Here is a 23543-nt window from a genome sequence, read left to right as displayed (position 1 = left end):
TACAAATAATAATAATAATATTATCTATCTATATATATATATATATATATATATATATATATATACTGTATATAATTTAAAAAATGTTTATGAGAAAATATAAAAAAAAAATTGTAAAGAAAAAAAGTAAGGCTTTTGCAGTGATATAGTTGTACATTATAGATATATTTGTACATTGCATATTTTTTATTTATTTATAAAGAACCATTTATCTAAAAATGATGTTGAAATGTTAGTAAAACAGTACATTTTTCTTGAATTAACACTGAAGAGTTCTGTCTCCATTATTCTGCAATGGGATGCAGTCATCCCCTTACTCATTAAGGTCTAGAGTTTGTCCCTGTTATTATAGCCATATTCAGACTGCATTAGCCAATTTGTACTGAGGTCTTAAAGAAAGAGAGTGATCTTGAGAGACAACAAGATTCAACAAATAAACAAAAATGTTGTTGATATAAATAGCAGAGGATGTTGCCATCACTATATGAAGTTATACTATCAACTACAGGAGCAAACATGGTTTGCAAAATGAAGACAATGCTAAATTTATTTACCTATATTCATAGTGCCCATTGCCAACTCATACTCAGGCATCTTCTTCTGCCTCTTCTTATGATACCTCCCATGTCACATCTCTCAACCTTTTCCATCAACTCCACCATTAGCTTGTAGATTTTCTTACCACAAACATATTACAGTCCCAGACACATATAGATTTGCAGATAGGAAAACTTCTCTACTGTACATTTGAAAAACATTATGTTTCTCAAAAGTTTAGTTGCATGGTGTAAAAAGATCTAAAGTGGCTGCATTATTAATAATACTTAGATGAGTAGAGATGTTTAATAATGTTATTTAAAATAATATACAGTATGTGTATTATATAATAGTCTCACATTTCCACCTTGCTCGTGTGTAATTTCACCGATATGGCTGATTGATTTAATCGTGAAGATATCATGAAGTTTGGAAATAATGCTGCATATACAGATGAAAGACATATAGGGGGAAATTTACTAAAGAAAATTTGTAAAAAATAGGTGTATTTGTATCCAGAAATACACTTATTTTGGACATTTACAATTCCGAAAATATGGCAATTCGTATTCGTATTGCTAGCACATTAATACGAATACGAATTGCAGTATTTTTGGGATAGTAAATGTCAAAAATAAGTGTATTTGTGGATACAAATACACCTATTTTTTTACAAATTTCCTTTAGTAAATTTCCCCCATAATCTTAAATAATGGAACAAAAATGTTTCTGAATAAAAAAATAATTTATTTCCATTGGTGCCAGAGCTACTTGAGTACTAGCTTCTACAACTGTGAAATTTTGAAAAAATATGTTGCTTTATGAACACAAGGGATTTCTTAGCCAGAGGCAGAAAATAAACTTGGCAATGAGTGACAGGAATGCCCACAGTACCAATCTGAATTCCAAATTGGTAGCAGTTGGAGGTATTCCTGCCTCCACAGTAATTGAGATCTGGAACTATCATGGTGTACAGAAATATAATATGATGAGCAACATTTTCATTGTTGGTATTGCTATTTAAATACTGACTAAGGGCTCTAGGTCAGTGCTCATAATCTGCAGAATGTAAATGATGAAATGAAGTGGAAGCCTAAAATTGGGGTATTGCCTTTGTTTCTGCTATTACTAATAGGCTTAATTACATGGAATATGTAAGCATTACCCTGGGCTGAAGTTATTTATGATAGTGATACAATGTCAATGGCGAAGGTACACAACATCCTCAACAATAATGTATGTGTCAAAAAAGAAACAGCATGACTAATACAAAGGAAAATATTTTAAATGTCACATTAACCACTGCTAAATAAAAACATAAAAGTAACAGTTTATGAATAACAAGGCTGCATTTAATATATAAGAATGACATTTAAAAATATTAAATGTAAAAGTGTCAATAAAAGCTCACTAACCAAATAAATATTATTTCTTGAACAAAAACCTTACAGACATTTGCATTGCAAAGAAGTAAAGAATACATTAATCAGTATTATATAAAAGAAAACAAAATATCTACATCTTCAGGAACTCCCTGTGACTGTCAAATGTGGCAAAGAGCATTGTGCGCTCAAATGGAATTTAGTGTATGAGAACTTGTCTTTTCACCATAATTTCAAGAGATGGAGGTTATTGATTTCTGAGACTTTAGTGTTTGGACAGCATTTGTGCTATGCTTGATTTCAGAGATGGATTTAGATCTCATGGGGCCTTAGGCAAGTAAACGGTTTGGGACCCTCCTCCCTCAAACTATATTGTTTGTGCTGATTGCTGCCAGAATTGATAGAGTACATTGGCAAGTTCACAGTCTATCGATAAATGCTCAGCTGCATGAACATAGCCATTGCATATAAATCTGAAACAGGCTTTAGGAATTAGGCTTACGTGCCAATTCATACCTGTTTGTTTGAGTCTAAGTTTGTCCCCGCCCCCGATGTTCGGGGTTAGCGCATTGGTGATTATGTGCATGTGCAAACCCTGGAAGCCGACAGCTTTGGTGAGTTTCACACACACTGAGCCGTTTGCTCTGGGAAGGAAGGGCCGGGGGCAGGCAGAGAGCGGCAGCAGAGGAACGCTGGGTGTTCCCCTATGAATGCAGGCATGGTGATGCCTGCTCAGGGCGGGCAGCTGTTGTTACATGATGTCAGCAACCAACCCAAATTCGGTGGATAGTGGCTGGAATAAAAGTCAGTCTAGACTGACTGGAATAAAAGTCAGGGTCACTGACCATCCAATGATTACTCTCTTGTTTGGCCGCCGGCGCCGGGATCCCTTTGCTAGCATGCAAAGGGATGTGTACATGAACACATCCCTTTGCATGATAGCAAAGGGATTCTGGTGCCGGGAGTGTTTGGGTGGGTGGTAGCTGGAATTTACCTGTTTGCTAATAGGTCTGAATCAGGCCCTTTAAAGTAAACTGTCACATTTAAAGTAAAATGATTGCCAACACAAAGTGAATGATTTTAGTTTTTCCCTAATGACATCCTGGTGAAATCTGTATAAATTAATATCAAAAGGTAACTGTTTACTAAAGTAGTGGAATGCAGAAATACATTGAATGTGGGGCTACTTCCATAGTGTGCCTTCCACTCGTTGTTGGTGGAACGCATTTACATAGCTATTTAGGCTAAGTTCCATACTCTGCATCTCATTATCAGATTGGTTAGATTTGAAAATGAGGCTATAGTAACTGTAAATAAAAATATAGTGTTTTCAATGACGAATCCCCCCAGACGGGCGCTCCAACTGGATAGAGTGCATAGCGCTCGGAAATTGGTGTAGATGTTCTGTCATGGTGACGCGATTTAGATGCATAGTGATGATGCGCATATGCTGGCATGCGTTATAAATGCAGTAGAACGCACACCATCCCATAGTCTATTGTATACTGTTACCAATACAACATGATGTTAGTGTTGCGCTGAGATTTAGGTGAGGATCACATAAAGTGATTGTTATATAACATGTCTCTATAATTGATGTGGTTATATTTGTATTCTGATACTGATGGTAACTTCAAGGTACAGCCATTGTAGGAGGCGGGAGTCAGCTTGCAGGGTATTTAGACCCATGAGGGGCATGCCCCGGTTCCTTAAAGTGGTTTTATAAAAGGTCCCCAAGAGGATCGAAACGTCGACCTTCTCTGTACACATGATGTTTGAATAAACACAGGTTTTGGTTCATTAAGAAGTCTGGTGAGTGCTCTCTGCTTTGCTATAAATATATATATATATAAATATATATATATATATATATATATATATATATCCAAGAGAAAGATCGGCACCCAGGACTTATAATGAGTCCAGAGAGGTAGCTTGCCCTGGTGCCACCCTAAGGGCCTCGCAGCCCGTGAAGACACAAATGAGGAAAGAAGGGCACTCAGGGACTTGATGCTGGTGAACGTAGGACAAATTTATTGCCTGGTGGTCTACGTTTCGGGGTCTCCCCCGTCGTCAGGACAAAACGTTTTGTCCTGACGACGGGGGAGACCCAGAAACGTAGACCACCAGGCAATAAATTTGTCCTACGTTCACCAGCATCAAGTCCCTGAGTGCCCTTCTTTCCTCATTTGTATATATATATATATATATATATATATATATATAGATGATTTACACAAACAGCGGCACTCGGCAGGTTTTTCCAAAGTAATGTATTAAACAGTGACCAAAAACCAACGTTTCAGTGACTCGCCCCTTTGTTAAGGTGCAGGTGAAAACAGTGCATAAAAAACATAAAAAACTTTTATAGTGGTGAATACAATAATCATATCATGTCACGCCGTCCCGAGATGACAGCGTGACACAAAAACATTATATTATGATTTATTGATTACATCATCTTCGTTTGGGGAGGCAGTGATACAGAACTAGAAGACTTTTGCCAATACCTCAACACCAATCCATTAAACCTTCAATTCACTACAGTTACAAGTAAAGAAAAAATCATTTTCCTAGATCTGGAAATCACAATCGAAGAAGGAACCATTGTAACAAAGACGTACACAAAAGCTGTTGACGGAAATAACATTCTTCCTGTTCAAAACAACCATCACAGGAACTGGGTCAAAAACATACCACAAGGACAATATAGAAGACTGCGTAGAAATTGTACAGATCAGAACACCTTCCTGAAACAGAGTAAAGAACTCACACAGAACTTCATACAAAAAGGGTACAAAGAAACCACATTACGTAATCAACTGGCAACTGTTAGTAATCTGGACCGTCAAGAAACAATCAAGTATCAAGATAAAAATCAAAACACCAATAGAGACATTACCTTTATAACTCAGTTTAACAGTGATCATCAAATATTCGAAGACATTCTTAAAAAGAACTAGCATATTTTACAATTGGACGACGATCTGAAACCACTATTGACAGAAAAACCAAGAATTATATACAAAAAAACTAGAAATCTACGTCAAGAACTGGTATCAAGCTTTATCAAACCAAATCCACAGAAGAATGGAAAACTAACAAAAGGCTTCCATCATTGTTTAAAATGCAGAGCATGCAAAAATCAGAATATCACTTCAACAAAACCCAATTCCAATTTCTCATCCAATATCACAAAAAAAGACTATACCATCAAAGAACATATTTCGTGTGAATCTGAGGGAGTCATCTATCTTCTGTGCTGCCCTTGCGGCCAACAATATATTGGTCAAACAAAGAGACAATTGAAAATCAGACTCTCTGAACACATCTATAATATCAAGAGAGGTCTCACTACCCACAGTGTGTCAAACCATTTTTTACAAACTCACAAAGATCCATCAGGTTTACAGTGTATAGGAATAAAAAAGTCAGCCAACATTGGAGAGGAGGCGACTTCATCAAATCACTTAAACAAACGGAATCAAAATGGATTTATGAGCTGCAGACTTTATTGCCTAAGGGCATGAACATTGATTTTGAATTAAACGCATTTTTATGATCCACATATATTTTTATATATAACCCACATATAGTCCCGCTCCTTTCTTTTTCTCTTTCTCTCTCTTTTTCTATTTTTATTGAAACACCTTGAATCTTTTTTAAAGACAATTCGTCTAAATGTTATGCTGCCTATATTACTAAGACTGCAACATGTGGTTCCCACCAATTTCCATGACCACATCCGTTTTTTCAATAAAGTTTTTTTCAAATAAAAAAATGGAATGGAACCCCAACTAGCCATTCATGAAAAAGTGCTTTCAAGCACGAAACACGTTGAAGAGGCTCACCCGTGGGTCCCCTGCGTGCTCCCCTCACCCCAGGAAGGAAGCTTCTAACCATCGGAGCCGAAACGGCACCCGTCGCACCAAGTTAACTGCTCGGGTAGACGGAGAAGAGACGCACAGCTTTTTCCATCAGCCACAGCACGCCTATCTCCAATCCTACGAACCCGATCCTTGGTTCAGAGGTAGGGAAAGCTAGTACAGCACGTGCCACGGACGCTCAAAAGAGCTGTAAACGCATTTTACTAATGTTTTTATTTCAGGTGTTTTCCTACTATATCTTTTTCTATCCTTTTTCTATTGTATTCTATTGCATTAGCGCTCACCCTTTCTACTATACTATATCAGTGTTTCTACAGAACTCCATCCTTTTATTTTAGGCCAAATTTATCCGCGTTCAGATGGAGGTGGGTCTGCACATGCGCATGCATGTATTTTCACATTCGCAGACCCCCTGTGCTAATTCCTTTGATGAGTATCAAACCCACCGAGGCGTTTACATGTGAAGGGGAGGGAGGTCAGGGGGAGGCATCAGTGGACTGTCCATTTTATGGGCATCCTCATAAAAAAGCCTGCTCGGGGTGGGCAGTGGATGTCAAATGACATCAATGCCCACCCCCTATTTTGCACACTTTTGCATGGGAATAAAAATCACTTTAGATTACAGAAGGGGAGAGAAATCATTTGTTGGTTGGTGTGATCATCAAATGATTTCTCTCCACTTCAGCTGCATGCAAGTGGATTTGTTCCAGTACACTTTCCACTCCCATGCTAGTGAGGAGATGCGATCGACGTGGGTGGCAGTGGGGTGCCGGGCTGTTGAATGGGTGGCATGTGGTGCTGACCTGTTAACTAGGCTGCAAGTGTAAGCAGTCTAGTGAACAGGTTGGAATTAGTCCATTTGTTCCCTAAATTTCGTACGTAACATTTCTATAAATTTTCCTTAGTATCAAAAATAATCAGCATCCTTTATAATAGGTCCTGCTGTTATTTCTAAATCCCAATTTATAATACTTCAAAAATAAAAAAAATATATATTTATTCTCTTTAAGGTCAAATAAAAAAGTGGTTAGGACAGATAACATTAAGTTAAATTTCCAGAAAGAAAATAGTTATACTATTTCAATTTTAACTTGCTTTTTGCTAAGCATTACAGAAAAAGTTTATGAATATAAAAAAAATTTAGATAGTCAAGATTAAAATCTTTATATATTGATTTCCCAAAAAGACAGGGAGGTCAGAATGCAAGTGGTTTAGCATTATGTTTGCCCATGCTGGGCATAATTCCATTTATCCTAGTCAGCACAAAGTTGTGCATATCAGTGTGGTTCCAATGCTAGGCATTCTCATCTCTCTGCACTGGATCCCAGTAGGGCATACTCCCCTTTCTGCGCAACCTTCACAGTCAGGGCATACTTCCCTTTCTGCACTGCCTTTACAGTCAGGTCATCCTCCCCTTTCTGCACTGGCTCCCAGTCAGGTCATACTCCCCTTTCTGATCCACCTTTACAGTCAGGGCATACTCCCATTTCTGCACCACCTCACAGTCAGGGCATACTCCCCTTTCTGCACTGCCTCAAAGTGAGGGCATAATCCCCTTTCTGCACTGGCTCCAAGTCAAGGCCTAATCCCCTTTCTGCAATGCCTCAGAGTCAGGGCATACTTTCTTTTTAAACTGCCTCCAAATCAGGGCATACACTCCTTTCTGCACTTCCTCACAGTCAGGGCATACTCCCCTTTCTGCACTGCCTCATAGTCAGGGCATGGTCCCATTACTGTGCTTCCTTACAGTCACGCCATACTCCCCTTTCTGCACTGTTTATCAATCAGTGCATTTCCCCCTTTCTGCACTTCTTCACAGCCATGGCATATGCCCTCTCTCCCACTCAGCATAAAGTTGCCTGTATGAGTATGTTTGCCATGCCAGGTATACTCCCCTTTCTGTGCGCTGCCTATAGAGTAATATTATTGGCTTTATAAATTTACTCTTCATCTATCACAAAACTATAAATCACTTTTTTTCAACATCAGTTTTTAAATGACATTTTGGGGGAAGTATCCTGATTAACTTCTTTAGTACTGGTTGAAATACCCACTTAAAAACAATTCAATCAGCCTTAAAATATGTTTTTCACTTCAACTTTAGATCAACACCTACTTGAAGGTTATTGCTCTACAAAGTTATAGTAACAGATTACACAGATATGGTACCAGATTGTTTTCCACATGAATCATGTACAGTGGTTTTCTGTATGCAATATATTACTGTAATATGTGGTTGCACTAACACAATTGCAAACACCTACAGTATGTTTCCAAAATGCCTAAAGACTAATCAGCACTTGACTGCCAAAGGTGTGCACATGCAGCTCCAGATTAAGTAATATGGTCAACATGGAACAAAGAAACTGATTGAATAAGCTTGTGTTCTTATGTCACTAGCAGCAATGGTAAAAATAAGTCAAAGAAAGAGTTCAAATTCGGATAAATAAAACCTTAACTTACAGTATGAACTGTATAGGGCAAAAACACAGAACCAGGTAAGACTTTTAGAGCTTGATTTTTAAACTCAAAAGATGTAAGACAAGTGGGTGACAATCTGCAAAAATGAGACTAGATAACAATAAATTCTTAGGAGAGTATTTTTTTTAAAAAGTCGAAAGGTAAATTGGAGATAAATTATGTACTATCCAATCAGCTCCAGTCTATATTTCAAACACAGATAGCAAAATGAGAGTTAGAAGCTGCTTGTTAGTGCTTTATAACTCTTCACTGTATTTCTCTCCAAGCTTGATATGACATCTTTTACAGGTCTATTGATTTTGAGTAAAGGTGAGTCATTATATGAGGGTGGGAGTGATTAAAAATATAGTCTACAAAATTATCATACAAAAAAGCTATTTTGCATAGGTGTTTGTATCACTGGGCCTAATTCCAAGTTTGGTGCAGATACTGTGCTGCATGCCGATTCACAATAATCAGGAATATGTGGCTGTGCAAAGTCAAATTATGTGCATCTACAGAATGGGCCATTGTTGCCTACAGTTCCTCCTTTTCTTGGCATGCTTAACATGCAGCAGCATTGAGGGGTTGGACAGGGGGCAGAAGGAGGGATGTGTTCCTGAAAAAAGAGGTGTGCCAAACCTGTAACCGCCAGGGGTCTGTGTGTTAACATGGAGACATCCTGGCCTCACAACCCCATTTCTTTTAGCCAACTACACAAGCTGAGGCTTACACTTGTCTGACTTGTGTCTCAGACACGTTGGAACAGATTTCCCTTTACATTCCCCAGAAGGATCCTGGAATTCCTCACACCTGATTTGGCGTCTGATGTGCCATTTTTTACATGCAATAAATTGCATGCGATTTATCTCATATAAAAGGACTCCTGGGGGAGCTGCGGGGGGGACTTCAAGGACATTGGATGCAATACATTGCACCTAATGGCTACACATATGATTTATCTTATGTGCAGCATGTCAGACCTCCAACTCCAACCCAATGTGTAAGGGAAAGCACATTGGGTCAATCTGGAAGTCAAACACATGCAATTTGACCCTATTTTACCTGATTTCTTGGTCCAATCCATCAGAATCAGGAGAAATCAGGCCAAATTGCACTAGTGTATGGGTCACAAAACTGGATTCCAGTTTGTGATGTTGGCTACAGGTTTTACCAGCTTCAGATAGATTTCTGAATTATCTAGTAACTACAGCATAATAAGTGAATGAATTGAGTTATACTTCTGTTACTCATTTATTCTGACATTTTGAATCACTCAATTTTTCACATATACAGTATCATTAACAACACTCACAAACGTACTGTCAATAATCATAAATAGCATAGAGTACTCATAGTGTACATCCTTTAAATCACACATTTATTTGACATTAAAAATATTATTTTTTAAACACACCAATCTGAAACAAGATACCAGTATGAGTTTGCTTAAATAAGAATACAAATACCAGAAAACCCTTGTGCCACCATTGTTGTTAAGTAAATTATATTGCATAATGTAGTGTCATAATCTTTCTCCTTCCCATAATAGGGTGCACATAATTATTATTATATGTGATCCACAGCACTGTGCACACAGAATGAAAGTACATGCTAACACAACAGCATTCAGTAAAAAAATACAATGCAGTATACAAAATTTCATATAACATTACAACTCACAACACAGCTGCTAACGCAACATGGCACAATGGCTTAAACATGAACCCATAGGTTGTGACACAACCAACCGATTGAGAGCCACTGTGAGTAGTGCAATGTAAAGATACAGCATGGTAGAAGATAGGATTAGAAACAAGAGGTGAAGGGGGAAAATAGGCAACCAATCAGAATCTACTTCTTATTTATTTAGAACCTTCTAAAAGATAGTAGACAGGATCTGATTGGTTGCGCATAGCAACATCACATGTGAAGTAGAATACACATTAGTAAATTTCCCCGAAGAGTGTGGCAATTGAGCAGGAGTAGTCTACATGGTTGTAGATTCACAGCATTGTTAAACATGGATTTTTAGAGCTGAGGAGTGCATTCAAAATAAAATACAATAATTATTATTTTCCATACCATCATTCCACATTTCTGTGCAAGTTTTAGATGGAATTATACAAGTTGTAACCTCTACTTAATGATAAAAAAGTATTAGTAACTATCTCCTTTTCCCACCATAGCTACATTCTAATCACTGCTCTTTTTACATCACAATTAATGTTACAGAGCAGTGAGAGCTAACATTATCACTTGAATGAATTAAAGTGTATTTAAGGGGGTCAGAGAAATCTTCTTCATTAACTGCATGAACACAAGCTAGTAAACAGAGAAGACAGGCTCTAAAAGATGACAACATTGTCCTTGCCTAAGATGCAACCCCAAGGATGTATGGGGTCACTGAAACATATCGGTTTCATACCAACCCCATTTACATGAGCAGTAAAAATACGAGTTCTAGTGGCAGTGGGAAAATTATACTATATCTGAACACTTGCTTCATTTCCAATTGCCAAGTAGAAAAATAATCTGTTCATTAAAGATAAAAATGAATTCAAATGTGTTGTGCACTTTTAATATTAGCTAAGCACGGTCGGCTACTTAATGCAATGCATTTACATAAGCTAGTAAACAATCAGTGTGCTTGTCCCAATTTTCTTTAGAACGCTAAATGGTTTTATTCATCATTATACTAAAGTGCAAATTGGAGGTAATGGCCATTGTGTATAACTTTTATAGAGCTTGTCACCTTCAACATATCTAATAAACATCCCTGTTGTTTTAGGAGGGAGAAAAACACAGGCCCCATAACTAGCAAACTGACAGAGAGACAAATGTAATAGCCAACCATTTACCTAAAGTGCAATTTCAGCAATTTAGCTGCAGGATTGAAAGAGGTTTTTTGTTTTTAAAGGCAAAACCTACTTTAAATCTTGAGGGTATTTGGCCAAAACATCACCACTTTCAGCATCTTGGAGGTGATTACACTTGGCACGAAAAGTCTTTAACACATGATTCCAGAAAATATGGATGAACATATTTCAGCTCAGATTATGTTTATAAAATGTGTAAAATGAAAAACTGCAGTTCGCTGTTCGTGAAATGAAACTATGAAATCAAAGTTTTGTACTCACCGTGTCCAAGGATGGATTTAGGGGTCAGTCCACCCCTAGGCACCAAATTTTTGGCTGCCCCCCCCCCCCCTCCGTTTTTTATTTTTAAGGGACTTTAACTAATTATGGTGGGTACTTGTCCTGCCCATGGTGTCGGTGTATGGGAAAGGGGGTGTATTAACCTAACAGGGGTGCATGTGTAGAGAGGACCTCTCTTACCATCAGCCTTCAGCACTGCTTCCACACACTTCCTCCCGGCAGCAGAATGGTGCATGTTCCTGCCACTGTGCTGTGTTGTTCTGTCAAGGTGAGTGTGATGCGCTGCCCCAAACCCACCCAGGGCCCGACGATAGAAGTTCCACCAACTCAAGGGGAAGTAGCCGCTACCAAGTCTGTACCTCCAGCAGCAGCGGCAGCCCTCCTCCTCCACAGTGTATGCCTCCAGTGCCATCGTCAGCGGCAGGGACAGCCCTACCTGTCCTCCTTCACAGTGTGTGCTGCCAGTGGCAGCACCAGTGGCAGCCCTCTTCTGCCCATGCAGGCAGTCTGCAGCAGCTTTATGTCACACTGAGCCGGAGGAGGAGACAGGGCCGTGCCTGATGCCCATAATAGGTGCCGTCCCTAGGCCCGTGCCTCATGGGCCTAGTGAGAAATCCAGCCCAGACGTGTCTAATTAAATTGCTAGTCTTTTCATAATGTGTCAACTTTAAAAAAATAATAATTGTGCGAATGAAACAGCTCTATGTATATGCTTTACAATTATATGCTTTACAATTAAACTATAAGAAAGGTTATAATAATATTTATTTTTATTATACTGTAGTTAAAAGCTTCATTTAGATATTAGTTGTATAGTACTTGTAAAAAAAACTAATCCTGAATTTAAAAAAGCATTCTACATAACAATGTCACTGGTTCTTTTGTACAGAAACAAGAAATCCAGGGTTAAAATGAAACTGAAATCACACATGAAAACAGCATGGGACACAGTAACCTGGCATAAAAGTGACAAAAACATAGCACATACTATATCGTAAAATCAATAGAACACAAGAGTAATAAAAAACAAGTGAAGATGGAAAGAAAAAAAGGTGGAATGTCTGACAAACATAAAAACAATACTAAAACAAAATATATGGTATAATTTTTAAAGGAAAGAATCCCAGGAGGACATTTCAACATTGTTTTAAACAAACAAGAAAAAGTATGGACAGTACAAAGAAAGAATAAAGATGATACTTGGAAACTAGTATAATAAAATAAATGAACTTTACACCTTACTTTATGCAAATTATAGTTAATTACACCGTAAACAAATAATTCAGTTTTGGCTGGAATAAGGCAGACATTATACATTAATATAGATCGTTGCCTTAGATTACAAAATCTGTTGCAAAGGTATGCTTTTTGCACAGGCATTTTATCTATTATTAAAAGCATCCTGACAACAGAAGTGAGGAGAGTTTTCTGAACTTTAGAAAACCAAGTTCCTGCAATAAAAATAGGAATCCAACCAAGCAGTATTCTGTGATTATGTGTAACTTTAGCAATAATGCAGAAAAAAATGGATTTTGGCTATACATACTATTTAATAAAAACAGAAAAATAACATAAAAAGAGGACAGATAAAATCAAGGGATATGAATTTTAAAAGAAAATATGTGTAGCTCTAACATTGTGAGAGACTTTTTTATTTTATTTTAGGTTTGTTATATATATGGTTTATGATCTTTAAAATGATTAACTAACTATTTAAAGCCATTCTTTATCTATATAATAACCTTGTACGGTTGGACCCATCTTGGACAGGCATGCACATTGGGAGCTGGTGCATCCCCCCCACCTCCCAACAACTCCATGATGGGAATAGGGTAAGTGGATGATGCATATACATAGAGTCTTAGAATTAGTTACCACAAATGTATTACAACAGGCATTGCGCATCTCTGCGACATTGTATGTCATGATGAATCACAGTTAATGATTCTGTTGTAGAAAAGTTTCAAAAAGCAGATACAGATGGGACATGGCTCATCTTTGCAGGGGATGGCGATGCCAGCCGCCATCCCCCACCAGCCACCATCTGTATAGCGAGAAGGGGACACGCGCGTACGAGAGTCGCGTGGGTCCCGCTTCCAGCGCTTACCCCGGGTCACTGCCGGCTTGTTGGCGGTCACCCGGGGTCCCCGCCACCTGCCCGCACCCCCCCTAACCCTGTCCGTCTCCCTGAAGTGGAGACGGACAGGGTTCCCGTCGCCCCGCCGACGGAGATTGAGACGCGTGTGCGCGTGAGACGCACACACGTCTCAGTCAGATGGCGAGCCGGGCTGCTGGCGGATCGCCAGCGGTAACGTTCTGGCGATTCGCCAGCAAAGAAGAGCCCGGCACCATCTGTACAATTAGCTACCACTAGAATTCCTTAAGAAAATGTGTGAAGAAGTGTTATTTTTCAGCAGGATCCAGCAGGAACTCAGTTCCTGAACCTCTAATTAAATATGACATCATCAGGAACTGGGTTCCTGAATCTGTTCTGGGCCATAATGTCCATAAGATATATTTTTTTTAAAGTCACCTGTGTGTGCCTTTGATTCTAAATACATCTCTGTCTCTCGTTCTCTTTTTATTTAATTGATCCACCCCCAGACCCAGAGTTCCTTGACCTATTTTTGCTGGTTATAAGTAATAATGTATATTATTATTATTATTATTATTATTATTATTATTATTATTATTATTGTTGTTGTTAATGATTTGTTGAGCCATGGTGATCCACATGGGATACAGTCATTGGGTCACCAGCAAGTTGTTAGACAGTCATTAGGTCGACACCATTAGGGCGACATGCATTTAGGTTAACATGTGTCTTGGTCAACATGCAGGAAGGTCGACATGAGTCTAGGTCGACATGGGTTAGGTCGACAGGGTAATTAAGTCAACAGGGTCATTAGGTCGACATAAGTTAGGTCGTCAGTCAAAAGGTCAACATGGGGTTCTTCACTCTTCTTCAAGCCATGTGCCGACAAGCGGTATTTCATGCCCTACAATCCACTAGGGCAGGGGTTCCCAATCTTTTTTGAATCACGGCACCCTAGAGTATAAGAATTTTTTTTGCGGCACCCCCAGGGCAAAATTATTTTAATTAGATTGGATTTATATGCGATTCTTAGGGTTAGTTATGTAGTAAAGGGCAGGAATTGGTTCTGTTTGTACACATTTTATGATTGTCAGCCACCAGCACTGGTTTTGCTTATAAATAATTAACCATTAATAATTTGAGTTGGTCCTGGACTACCAACCCAGGGCACCCCTGCATGTGTCCCGAGGCACCCCAGGGAGCCACGGCGCACAGTTTGGGAACCCCTGCACTAGGGCATGGTGGGGGAATAATGCCGAGCATAGCGAGGCACCGAACGCAAAGCATGGCGAGCGCAGCGGTGCACCTTAACCTGTGTCCATGTTGACTGTGTCGACATTCGGGTAAAAAAAAACAGGGAAAAAACCCACGTCGACCTTTTGACTGTCGACCTAACCCACGTAGACCTAATGACCCTGTTGACCTAATGTCCCTGTCGACCTAACCCATGTCGACCTAGACTCATGATGACCTTCCTGCATGTCAACAGACACATGTCGACCTAAATGCATGTCGACCTAATGGTGTCGACCTGATGACTGTCTAACAATTTGCTCGTGACCAACTGAGCCACACCCATCCAAATTTACCCCAATATACTGTAGGGCCTGATTCAGTTTTGTTAGCAAAGCAAATATGCACACAAATGTAACGTGCAGAGAGAGATACTGTAGATGTGGGTGGGTGTGTTCAAATTGAAATCTAAATTGCCGTGTAAAATAAAGCTATTGTATGTAGGCTGCATGCAAAAGTAGCCAGTATTTACACTGCAGGGAAGCAATATAAATGTATTTCCTCCCATTGAAAACCAACATGGTTTGTTCCAGACACAAAATTACTTGCTTTTTTTGCTTTACTGAATCTGGCCCATAAAACACTATGGACGGTATTCAATGTGGCCGGCGAGGGTGTTTGTACAATAATGATGGCTTTTCCTTGCTGAAAATAAGCCATCCTCGCCGTCGAACCCTGTCGCTGTTACCTCACCGTATTCAATGTTCAGCCCAAATCCTCAAGAGTCCGCTGCATTTTGTTGTGAGCCCCGCTGTTTTAATGGCCACACTGGCCGTTTCCATCTCACCTCAGGGAACAAGCGAGGGGGAAACAGTGAGTGAAGGGGAGAGCGTTAAATACTGATTGTGAGCTATCAGCACTTCTCGCCATCGATAGCACACTGTCATTGGCATTGAATACCCCTCTATGGCTACTAGAAGTAATCTCGGATTCCCATGATCAATAAAAAAAAGTCCTGGGGCATGAGTCATTTATACTTGACTATTGTCCATCTAATAAGCATAACATAGACATTATCTCAAATATATTAATTTAAAAATCTCAATCATTAAAAAAATTAATCTAACATTTAATTAAATTTGAATTTTTCTTTGTGCTAGCATTTTGAGTCTGAAATGTATAAGAAGCAATTTATTTTAAAACACAATAAATAGGTAAGTTTTTATTTCCATTTTTCTTTTAAACCAAACCAAATCATACTCACAAAGGGGCTATACAGTACTGTTCAGCTTAGACAAACACCTACTGTATAACATGTGGATGGCGCCTTTGATCTCTATAGCTGTTGACACTGTCATTGAGCAATGTGTTAGAAGTTAATTAGCCTGTCTTTGTAACCAATGACAGGAATGTCCCTTACTTTCACCACTTACACACATCTGCTGTAATCTTCAATTATCTATATCAAATATCTATATCTATATCAAATATCATAACATAATTCCTTGACAATATCAATGTACTGTGAAACATCTAACTATCTTAGCAGTTATTAAAACAAGGCATAATACCTATTGTTTATTTTCTTAAACTTTTTTCTTTTCGAATAACACTTGCATACAGTGCAGTAGTTACGATTTTAAAATAATATATATATTATGCCTGAACTAAGACATTAAAGTATTGTTCTTCTCTAAGATCATTCAGTTCTTGTTCCTCATTAAATCCTTGTTTATAACAAAGGTAAAATATTTAATAAGAAAACAAGAAAATAACACAACACATGATACATGTAAGAATGTGAATAGTTTTACCTTGCCAACATACTGAGGGTCTGGTCCTATGTGTTCTTCTAAAACAAAGAACTGATTCCATACCCATCCACGTTTTGGCCGATGGTGAACTTCTGTTTCTCCTTCTATGTGTTTGGTTTGATTTCTGGTCACCTTTATGGAGGTGTGATGTGTTGCTCCATAACATCTCTGCACAAAACAGAGACATACTAGAACTGGACAGATACCAGATGTGCTTGTAAATCTCATGGTAGGAAAGATTGCCTTTTTTAACAGATTTTCAAAAGTTTAATCCAACTGTTCCTGGATGTGCTTGGTACAAAGCTAAACTCTATCTGGTATTACAGTCCAGCATGGTCTTCTGTGTGCTTCCATTGTTTTTATTGACTTTTAACAACAAAAGGTATTTACATCCTGAAAAAAATATGTCTGCACAGAGTCTCTGTAGGATTCTTTATAACGTTGCCCAGAAGGGAGGCATCTTATATCTAAGAGAGAGAGAAAAACAATATCACAATCACAAACAGTATTTTCACAGCTTTACAAAGTAAATACGAGTTAATTAAAGACAGAAATTGTGTACTTAAATGACCTAATATCATTCATATAGTCATTTTGTGCGCACTACACATAATGTGATTTCTGGCAACACATTTGGTATGTTTTCTGCAACATTTAAACATAGACAACAAACTGGAGTGCAGTACTCAATGTAATATAACAAAAAAAATTCCAACAAAATTCTTTCATGTATTAAAAGGGGGGAGGAGTTTGCAGGTGCACACTAAATATATATGCTAGACCTTTTAATATCTTGCTATATTGCATTTGAGGTTATTAGCATAGTAATGGCCATTAGTATGGGCTTGTCTACTGCATCCAGGTTACCTCAATAGGACAAGTCCCTAACACTACTCTGGGACAGGTCCAGGGCACAGGGCCCCCCAGAGACGCCTTCCTCCTTAACTAGCACCCCACCCACCTGCCCCAGATTGATTTTAAATAGGTTGGAGTCCCAACATTCAAGACTGCACACCTCAGCTTGGCACTATGAGGGTAAGTCCTACTATACATATATGCTGAGTGTTAGTCTGTGGGACTGTGTTTGGGGCGCTGGGCTCTTTGGGCTGCTGTTGCTGGGCTGCTCTATGGCATCATATCGTATACTTTCAATCACCTCTTTAGTTTGTTTAATATATATGTAGCACCCTTCACATTTATTATTACTTCTTACCTAGGTAAGTCCTATCACATATAATTTCCCCTATCCCTTTTACTATCACTTTAATTTCACACTAATGTGATGCCATGGGGTGGTTCTGCTGGGCTGGCCTGGGGGGCCCTGTGCCCTGGACCTGTCCCAGAGTAGTGTTAGGGACTTGTCCTATTGAGGTAACCTGGATGCGATGGACAAGCCCATACTAATGGCCATTACTATGCTAATAACCTCAAATGCAATATAGCAAGATATTAAAAGGTCTAGCATATATATTTAGTGTGCACCTGCAAACTCCTCCTCCTGCTTGCTGCACTACAAGTCTCAGCAGGTAGCACCTCATATGTCCAGGGTGTGCAGTTTAGGGCCCCTCCCCCTATGTATTAAAAGGGGCATGGAAACTAGGGACTAAAAAGTAATTACTGTATGCCTCTCTACAAATCATTGGTTAGACCGCACCTCGAATACACAGTGCAGTTCTGGGCCCCGCACTATAAAAAGGACATCATAGAATTAGAAAAAATCCAAAGAAGAGCTACAAAGCTTGTTAGGGGAATGGAAAATTGAAGCTATGAGGAAAGATTAAACAATTTGGGATTATTTACACTAGAGAAAAGACTTTTAAGGGGGGATATGCTCAACATGTATAAATATATTAGTGGCCAATATAAGGAACTGTTAAAAAAAAAACTTTTTTTCTACTAGAAAGGAATCTAGGACGCAAGCGCACAAGTTTAGATTAGAAGAAAAAAGATTTTGTTCATCTAGAAGAATTTTTTTTTTACAGTCAGAGCAGTCAAACTTTGGAACTCTCTTCCTGGAGAAGTGGTGTTGGCAGACACCATAAATACGTTTAAAATAAGGTTGGATAAACTTTTTTTGGTTAAAAACATCCATGGGTACGAATAAGTAACATAATCTGTCTTTAAAATATCAGAACATACTATACAACAAGTGATAAGCTACTATAAACATAGGTTTAACTAGATGGACGCAAGTCTTTATTCAGCCTCACCTACTATGTAACTATGTAAATACGTAACCCTTAGAAATCAGTTAAACAAGACAAAAATTTAGATCTGATGAATTTTGTTTTTGGTCTCTATGTTTCCTAAACTATATTATATCATATTATAGGCAATTAGGTTACTTATTCCTTATACTGTAGTTGACAATTCAATATTATGAAAACTATGAACCAATGAGTTTTAGCAGGGGTGTAACCAGATGTTCCTAGGCCCCAAAACAAAAGTTTGTATTTACCAGCTAATACTGATAATTTTAAGATATCTAACTTACAGAGGAAAGAAGGGCCACCCAAAGCTATGGGCCCAATAGCAGCTGCACCCCCTGCACCTATGGTAGTTACGCCTTTGAGTTTTAGGGTTATGTGCCTGAAAAGCAAATTGCTATTTATTTTATGATACCGTTAAAGTTAGAAACTAATCTGTGAGTTGCATCTTAATCTTCCAGTCACGTGCTGTCATTACTAGCCATTCCCATTTCCCTTTTCAGACACCTGTTCACTCCATTTTGTGAATGAGAATGCATTTTAAAGGGAAATAACTAACAAAAGAGTCACTGAAATTAGGCTTTTTACTGTAAGCTGACTCACAAAACATCACCAGGGCCATAGACAGCATTGCTGGGCCCAGGTTATTGGGAGAATGTCCACCCCCCACCCTTCAGGGTCAAACAGACAGAGGAGGCCACTGCAGCCTAGGCTAGGGATGGAAAAGGAAACTGTAATATTTCTATGTAAGGCTAAATTGAATAATTGTTGTGTATAATTGGATACATCTATATTGAAATACAATATAAAATATGACATATTAATGTTATGAAGTTCCTTCTTCGAATTACTACCTCACAGAACTGAGGTCATGGGTTTGATTACATAAAAGACCCTAGATTTGTAAAGTTTGTATATTCTCCCCAACCTTGTGTGGGTTTCTCTGGTTTCTTCCAAGAATCCAAAAATACATTCGTAAGTTAATGGCTCCTGACAAAATTCAACCCTAGTGTGTAGGCGGGCATGCACATGGGCACACTAGATGGGACTAGTGGTTCTTATCAGCTGTAAAAATTTGGTTTCTATGTTTTTACTGTGACTCCAGTATTCGCTGTGCTTTCCCCTTCACTCATTTCTGATATGCTATTTAGTTTCTATGGGCACTCCTCCCCTCTGCCAAGTCTATTGCTTACATTAGTCAGCATTTCACCACCCTCTGGCTTCTTACTTTCCTCTTCTTTTCATCACCTCCTCTTTCATTTTCTCTGACTCTCCCTCATGGCTCCAAGTGCGCACCTCTTGATACACCTGGCCCTACCATCAGTAGTAGCATATTGCACAGTATGAAGGCAGCAATGGCACCCTGAGCAAAGGCACTTTTGGCACCCAGCTAAGGAGAAGATTGTATCACTGTATTTCGCTGCACTACATAACTTGGAGGATCAAGTAAACTTAATAAGCGGGTAGCAATTAGAGGCTGGTTTGGAGCTTTGGTGGGAGTGACTAATAACTGTTAGAGACTGCTGTGCGGCTCTCTGGGGATGCAGCTCCCGGCTGTTGCTAAGCGACCGGAATGATGTACCTTTCCTGGAGACAGGCGGCTTCCACCCGGCGTCTGACAACTCAGACGCCGGTTGAAGTCAGGCGGGTCCCCCATTGCTGGGTCAGTAATTAAGCACATGGGCTGACTGTAGAGCATGCAGCAAGGCAGCTGCACGCCATTGTAGTAGTTAAGATTGCTCCACAACAGCTTATCTGCTATAAAACTACTTCATGCACACAGACCCATGCTGGTGATAATTTCCCCTTGTCTAGGTGAAGTCCCAGTTGTTATTTACCATCATCAGGCCTGATGCCAGTTAGTGAATCCTTGCTTAGTGTCACGCTCCACAGCCCCCTTCACCTCATAGCAGTGTGTTATAACTGTGTTATGTCCACTGCCAGGGAGAGAAGGAGGAGTGTAAGTGGACCCATATTATGCTATGATCTGGGTGTTTTTCGAGTCATGTTTATATTCAATCAACCATCATTTGTCTCATTTACTGTTCTAGGAGTGCCATGAGACCACATCCAGAAAGGCCATGCCCCTGCTCTGGTGTGCATGCATGCCTTTGTAGAGTGCAGGTGTTCTACTTGGAGCTTAGCACCCTACCCTTAAACATTATCACAGGAAATAACTGCTAAGCCCCAAAAAACAATCACTGCCTCATTGACAGCAACACATTGCTGCCTGAATGACAGCAGTATATCCCTGCCTTAAAGGCAGCAGAACCTTGCAGTCTCACTGCAGACTAACCGTAGAAGGGTCTGATAGGAAATGTCCCCGGTTGGAGATGCAGTGAGCGAGAAGGGGAATTTGGAAGATGGGCTGGTGGATAAAAAGAATGAAGTTGTGAGATGTGTAGAGGGCTTTGGATGTGCAGTGGTTGAGTGAGAAGAAGGGGCATAAAGGGTAGCAGGGAGTAAGAGTTGCTTGGCGTAAATAAAGGAGAGATACTCAGGTGATCAGACACAAAGGAGAAAATGTGGGGAGTACATACTGTATCTTCCACCTCACAATCACCACTTTAAGGACTGTGTTTCTTATTTTGTATATTAATGACATGGTTATGATTAATTACTTTTATAGTTTCGCTATTATAGACAAAACCTTAAGGAGGAGATTTACCAAACCATGGAGAGGGATAAAGTACTCTACCAACCAGTCAGCTTCCGTAAGCCTATAAACTTTGATAAATCTCCCCTTATAAAATATATAATTACAGTACTACAGTATTTACAAATATTTATCTTTAATATGTGAGAGTTGTGCAAAATATCCGCTTAAAATGCCAGCGTCGCTCACATTTGTTAAATATATTCAAATAAAAAATGTTCTGCAAAAAAAGTTTAGATCTCCTACAGTATATAAATGTAAACATGATAGGTCATAATGAGGAATAAAAATGTTTGCTTGGTAATTTTTACACCTATTTTTACAAATCCACTTGGCACTCAAAGGGTTGATGCTCTGCTATATATATAACAAAATTAAACTGAGCACAATGCTTTGTTATATGAGATACTACTGTATATTGTCGCTCAGTCAAAGATTCAAGTTTATACAAGATTAATATTATTTTCCAGATGTATCTTAAAAATTATTTTTAATTCATTTTCATTCAGGGAAATATGATATGAAAAACTGTGCATAATAATGGACAATAAACACATAATTATAACACTGTTAATGCTGCTATCTCTTCCAAAATTGGAGCCCAGTCGTGCACCTTGATATACACTGCGTGCAATGCAGACAATCTAGTTCTGACTTCTTACAAGTGTGATAATCAGTGGCACACTGAGCTGAGGAAGCCTTGTGTTTCTGCCATATAAGTAAGGCAGATATGTACATCACAAGAAAAGGAAAACATCCATGGATCCCTAAGCCCACTGAAATCGCAGCAGGGTCTTTAGTATTTGGCCCTGGAACTGTTGCTACTGCTGCTATTCCTAGCACTGGATTACTATTGGTCTATTAAATGAGAGACAAAGCTATGGAGGTGGGTTTAACAGTATGAGATGAATCACTCCAGTTGTCCAGCAGAGTTTAACCCTGATGTCACATGTTCAGATTGCAATGTACACTTTGATGGAATGCTTCTGCTGAATTTCATCTCTACTCTGATTAACTTGAGCAGTCTATGTTTGGTAATACATTTTTTAAGACAACATCGAACCTCATTTGACAGCCAGAAATCCCTTCACTCAAGGCCAATGACAGCAAATGTCTTCTCTTTTTTTAATTGTCTCAGTTCAGGTACATTAAATTCCAATATGCGCCATGTTGAACAGCATTAACATTACTCATTTTTACATCAAAAAATGTAACCCCACTTTATAATATACAGTACTGTGTCTGTAGGATACTAAAACAGAGAACTGCTGATTTAGAGGATAATTAGCATGACAAGTAATTTTACTGTACCTCCATTTTCAACACATCTATTTAATTCAGGCATACTGTAAGAATATTTGTTCCACTGGGACTACAGATGGCTATTCTGATTTTTTTTCTGCATTGCAACTGCATATAAAACAGATGATTCATCCTTACTTTACCAAAAGTCAAACGCATGCTCTTTCAGGATCAATGCTTATTTTGTAGAGTGTTTTGTCATGAACAGGATTGAAAAAAACTACATCTCATAAAAGAAATACCAAATACTAACACAATATCTCTCCAATCTCTTGGGCTGATAATTGTAGAACGTAAATAAGGAGACATCTTATGGGATAGTCACTAGCAAAGTACAGATCTGCAGTTACACGTTGCAAGAAAATAGCTTTCCCTTTTATCTACTTAGTGCAAACAGATATCTCAATTCTATGTGTACTCACAAATAATATACATTTTGCAGGTTCATATTAACAAAACTAAATATGGAATATAAATATATATATATATATATATATATCAACCAACTGCTTCGTAGGCAGCTCCAGCAGCACTTCGGTATGAATAAGGAATAAGGAATAGCAGACTCAGCTATACTGCAACGTTTCGAAATTTATTCGTCATCAGGCATAAAAAATACAAACATCGCTCACCTTATATCCCCATCTCCCACGTGAAACACACCTATCGGGTTTGCCGGAAGCGGACCCTCCCACACGTCCGCATCACTTCCGGTCCGGTCGTCCAGGAGATGAGTAAACAACTCTCTCCTCTCCCGGATACCTGAACCAGCCTGTGATGAGTCACTTCCGCCTGGGTTACCACGGAGACGC

The 23543-nt window shown here is 38.9% G+C and overlaps 1 protein-coding gene across 2 annotated transcripts in view; it reads right to left on the bottom strand.

The window, feature by feature from the left end:
• CDH18 (cadherin 18) overlaps positions 1–23543 on the bottom strand; it is a 621311-nt gene that overhangs the window by 433117 nt on the left and 164651 nt on the right. For both annotated transcript variants that reach the window (XM_083188094.1, XM_083188093.1), the window contains one exon: positions 16567–17033. In XM_083188094.1, the coding sequence (XP_083044220.1) occupies positions 16567–16794 (228 nt within the window). In that variant the 5' untranslated portion in view covers positions 16795–17033. The remainder of the gene's footprint in view (positions 1–16566; positions 17034–23543) is intronic.

The sequence above is a fragment of the Crinia signifera genome, chromosome 5 (assembly GCF_055691185.1).
Source record: "Crinia signifera chromosome 5, ASM5569118v1, whole genome shotgun sequence".
Taxonomy (NCBI): domain Eukaryota; kingdom Metazoa; phylum Chordata; class Amphibia; order Anura; family Myobatrachidae; genus Crinia; species Crinia signifera.
This window is presented reverse-complemented; position numbering and strand designations above follow the sequence as displayed.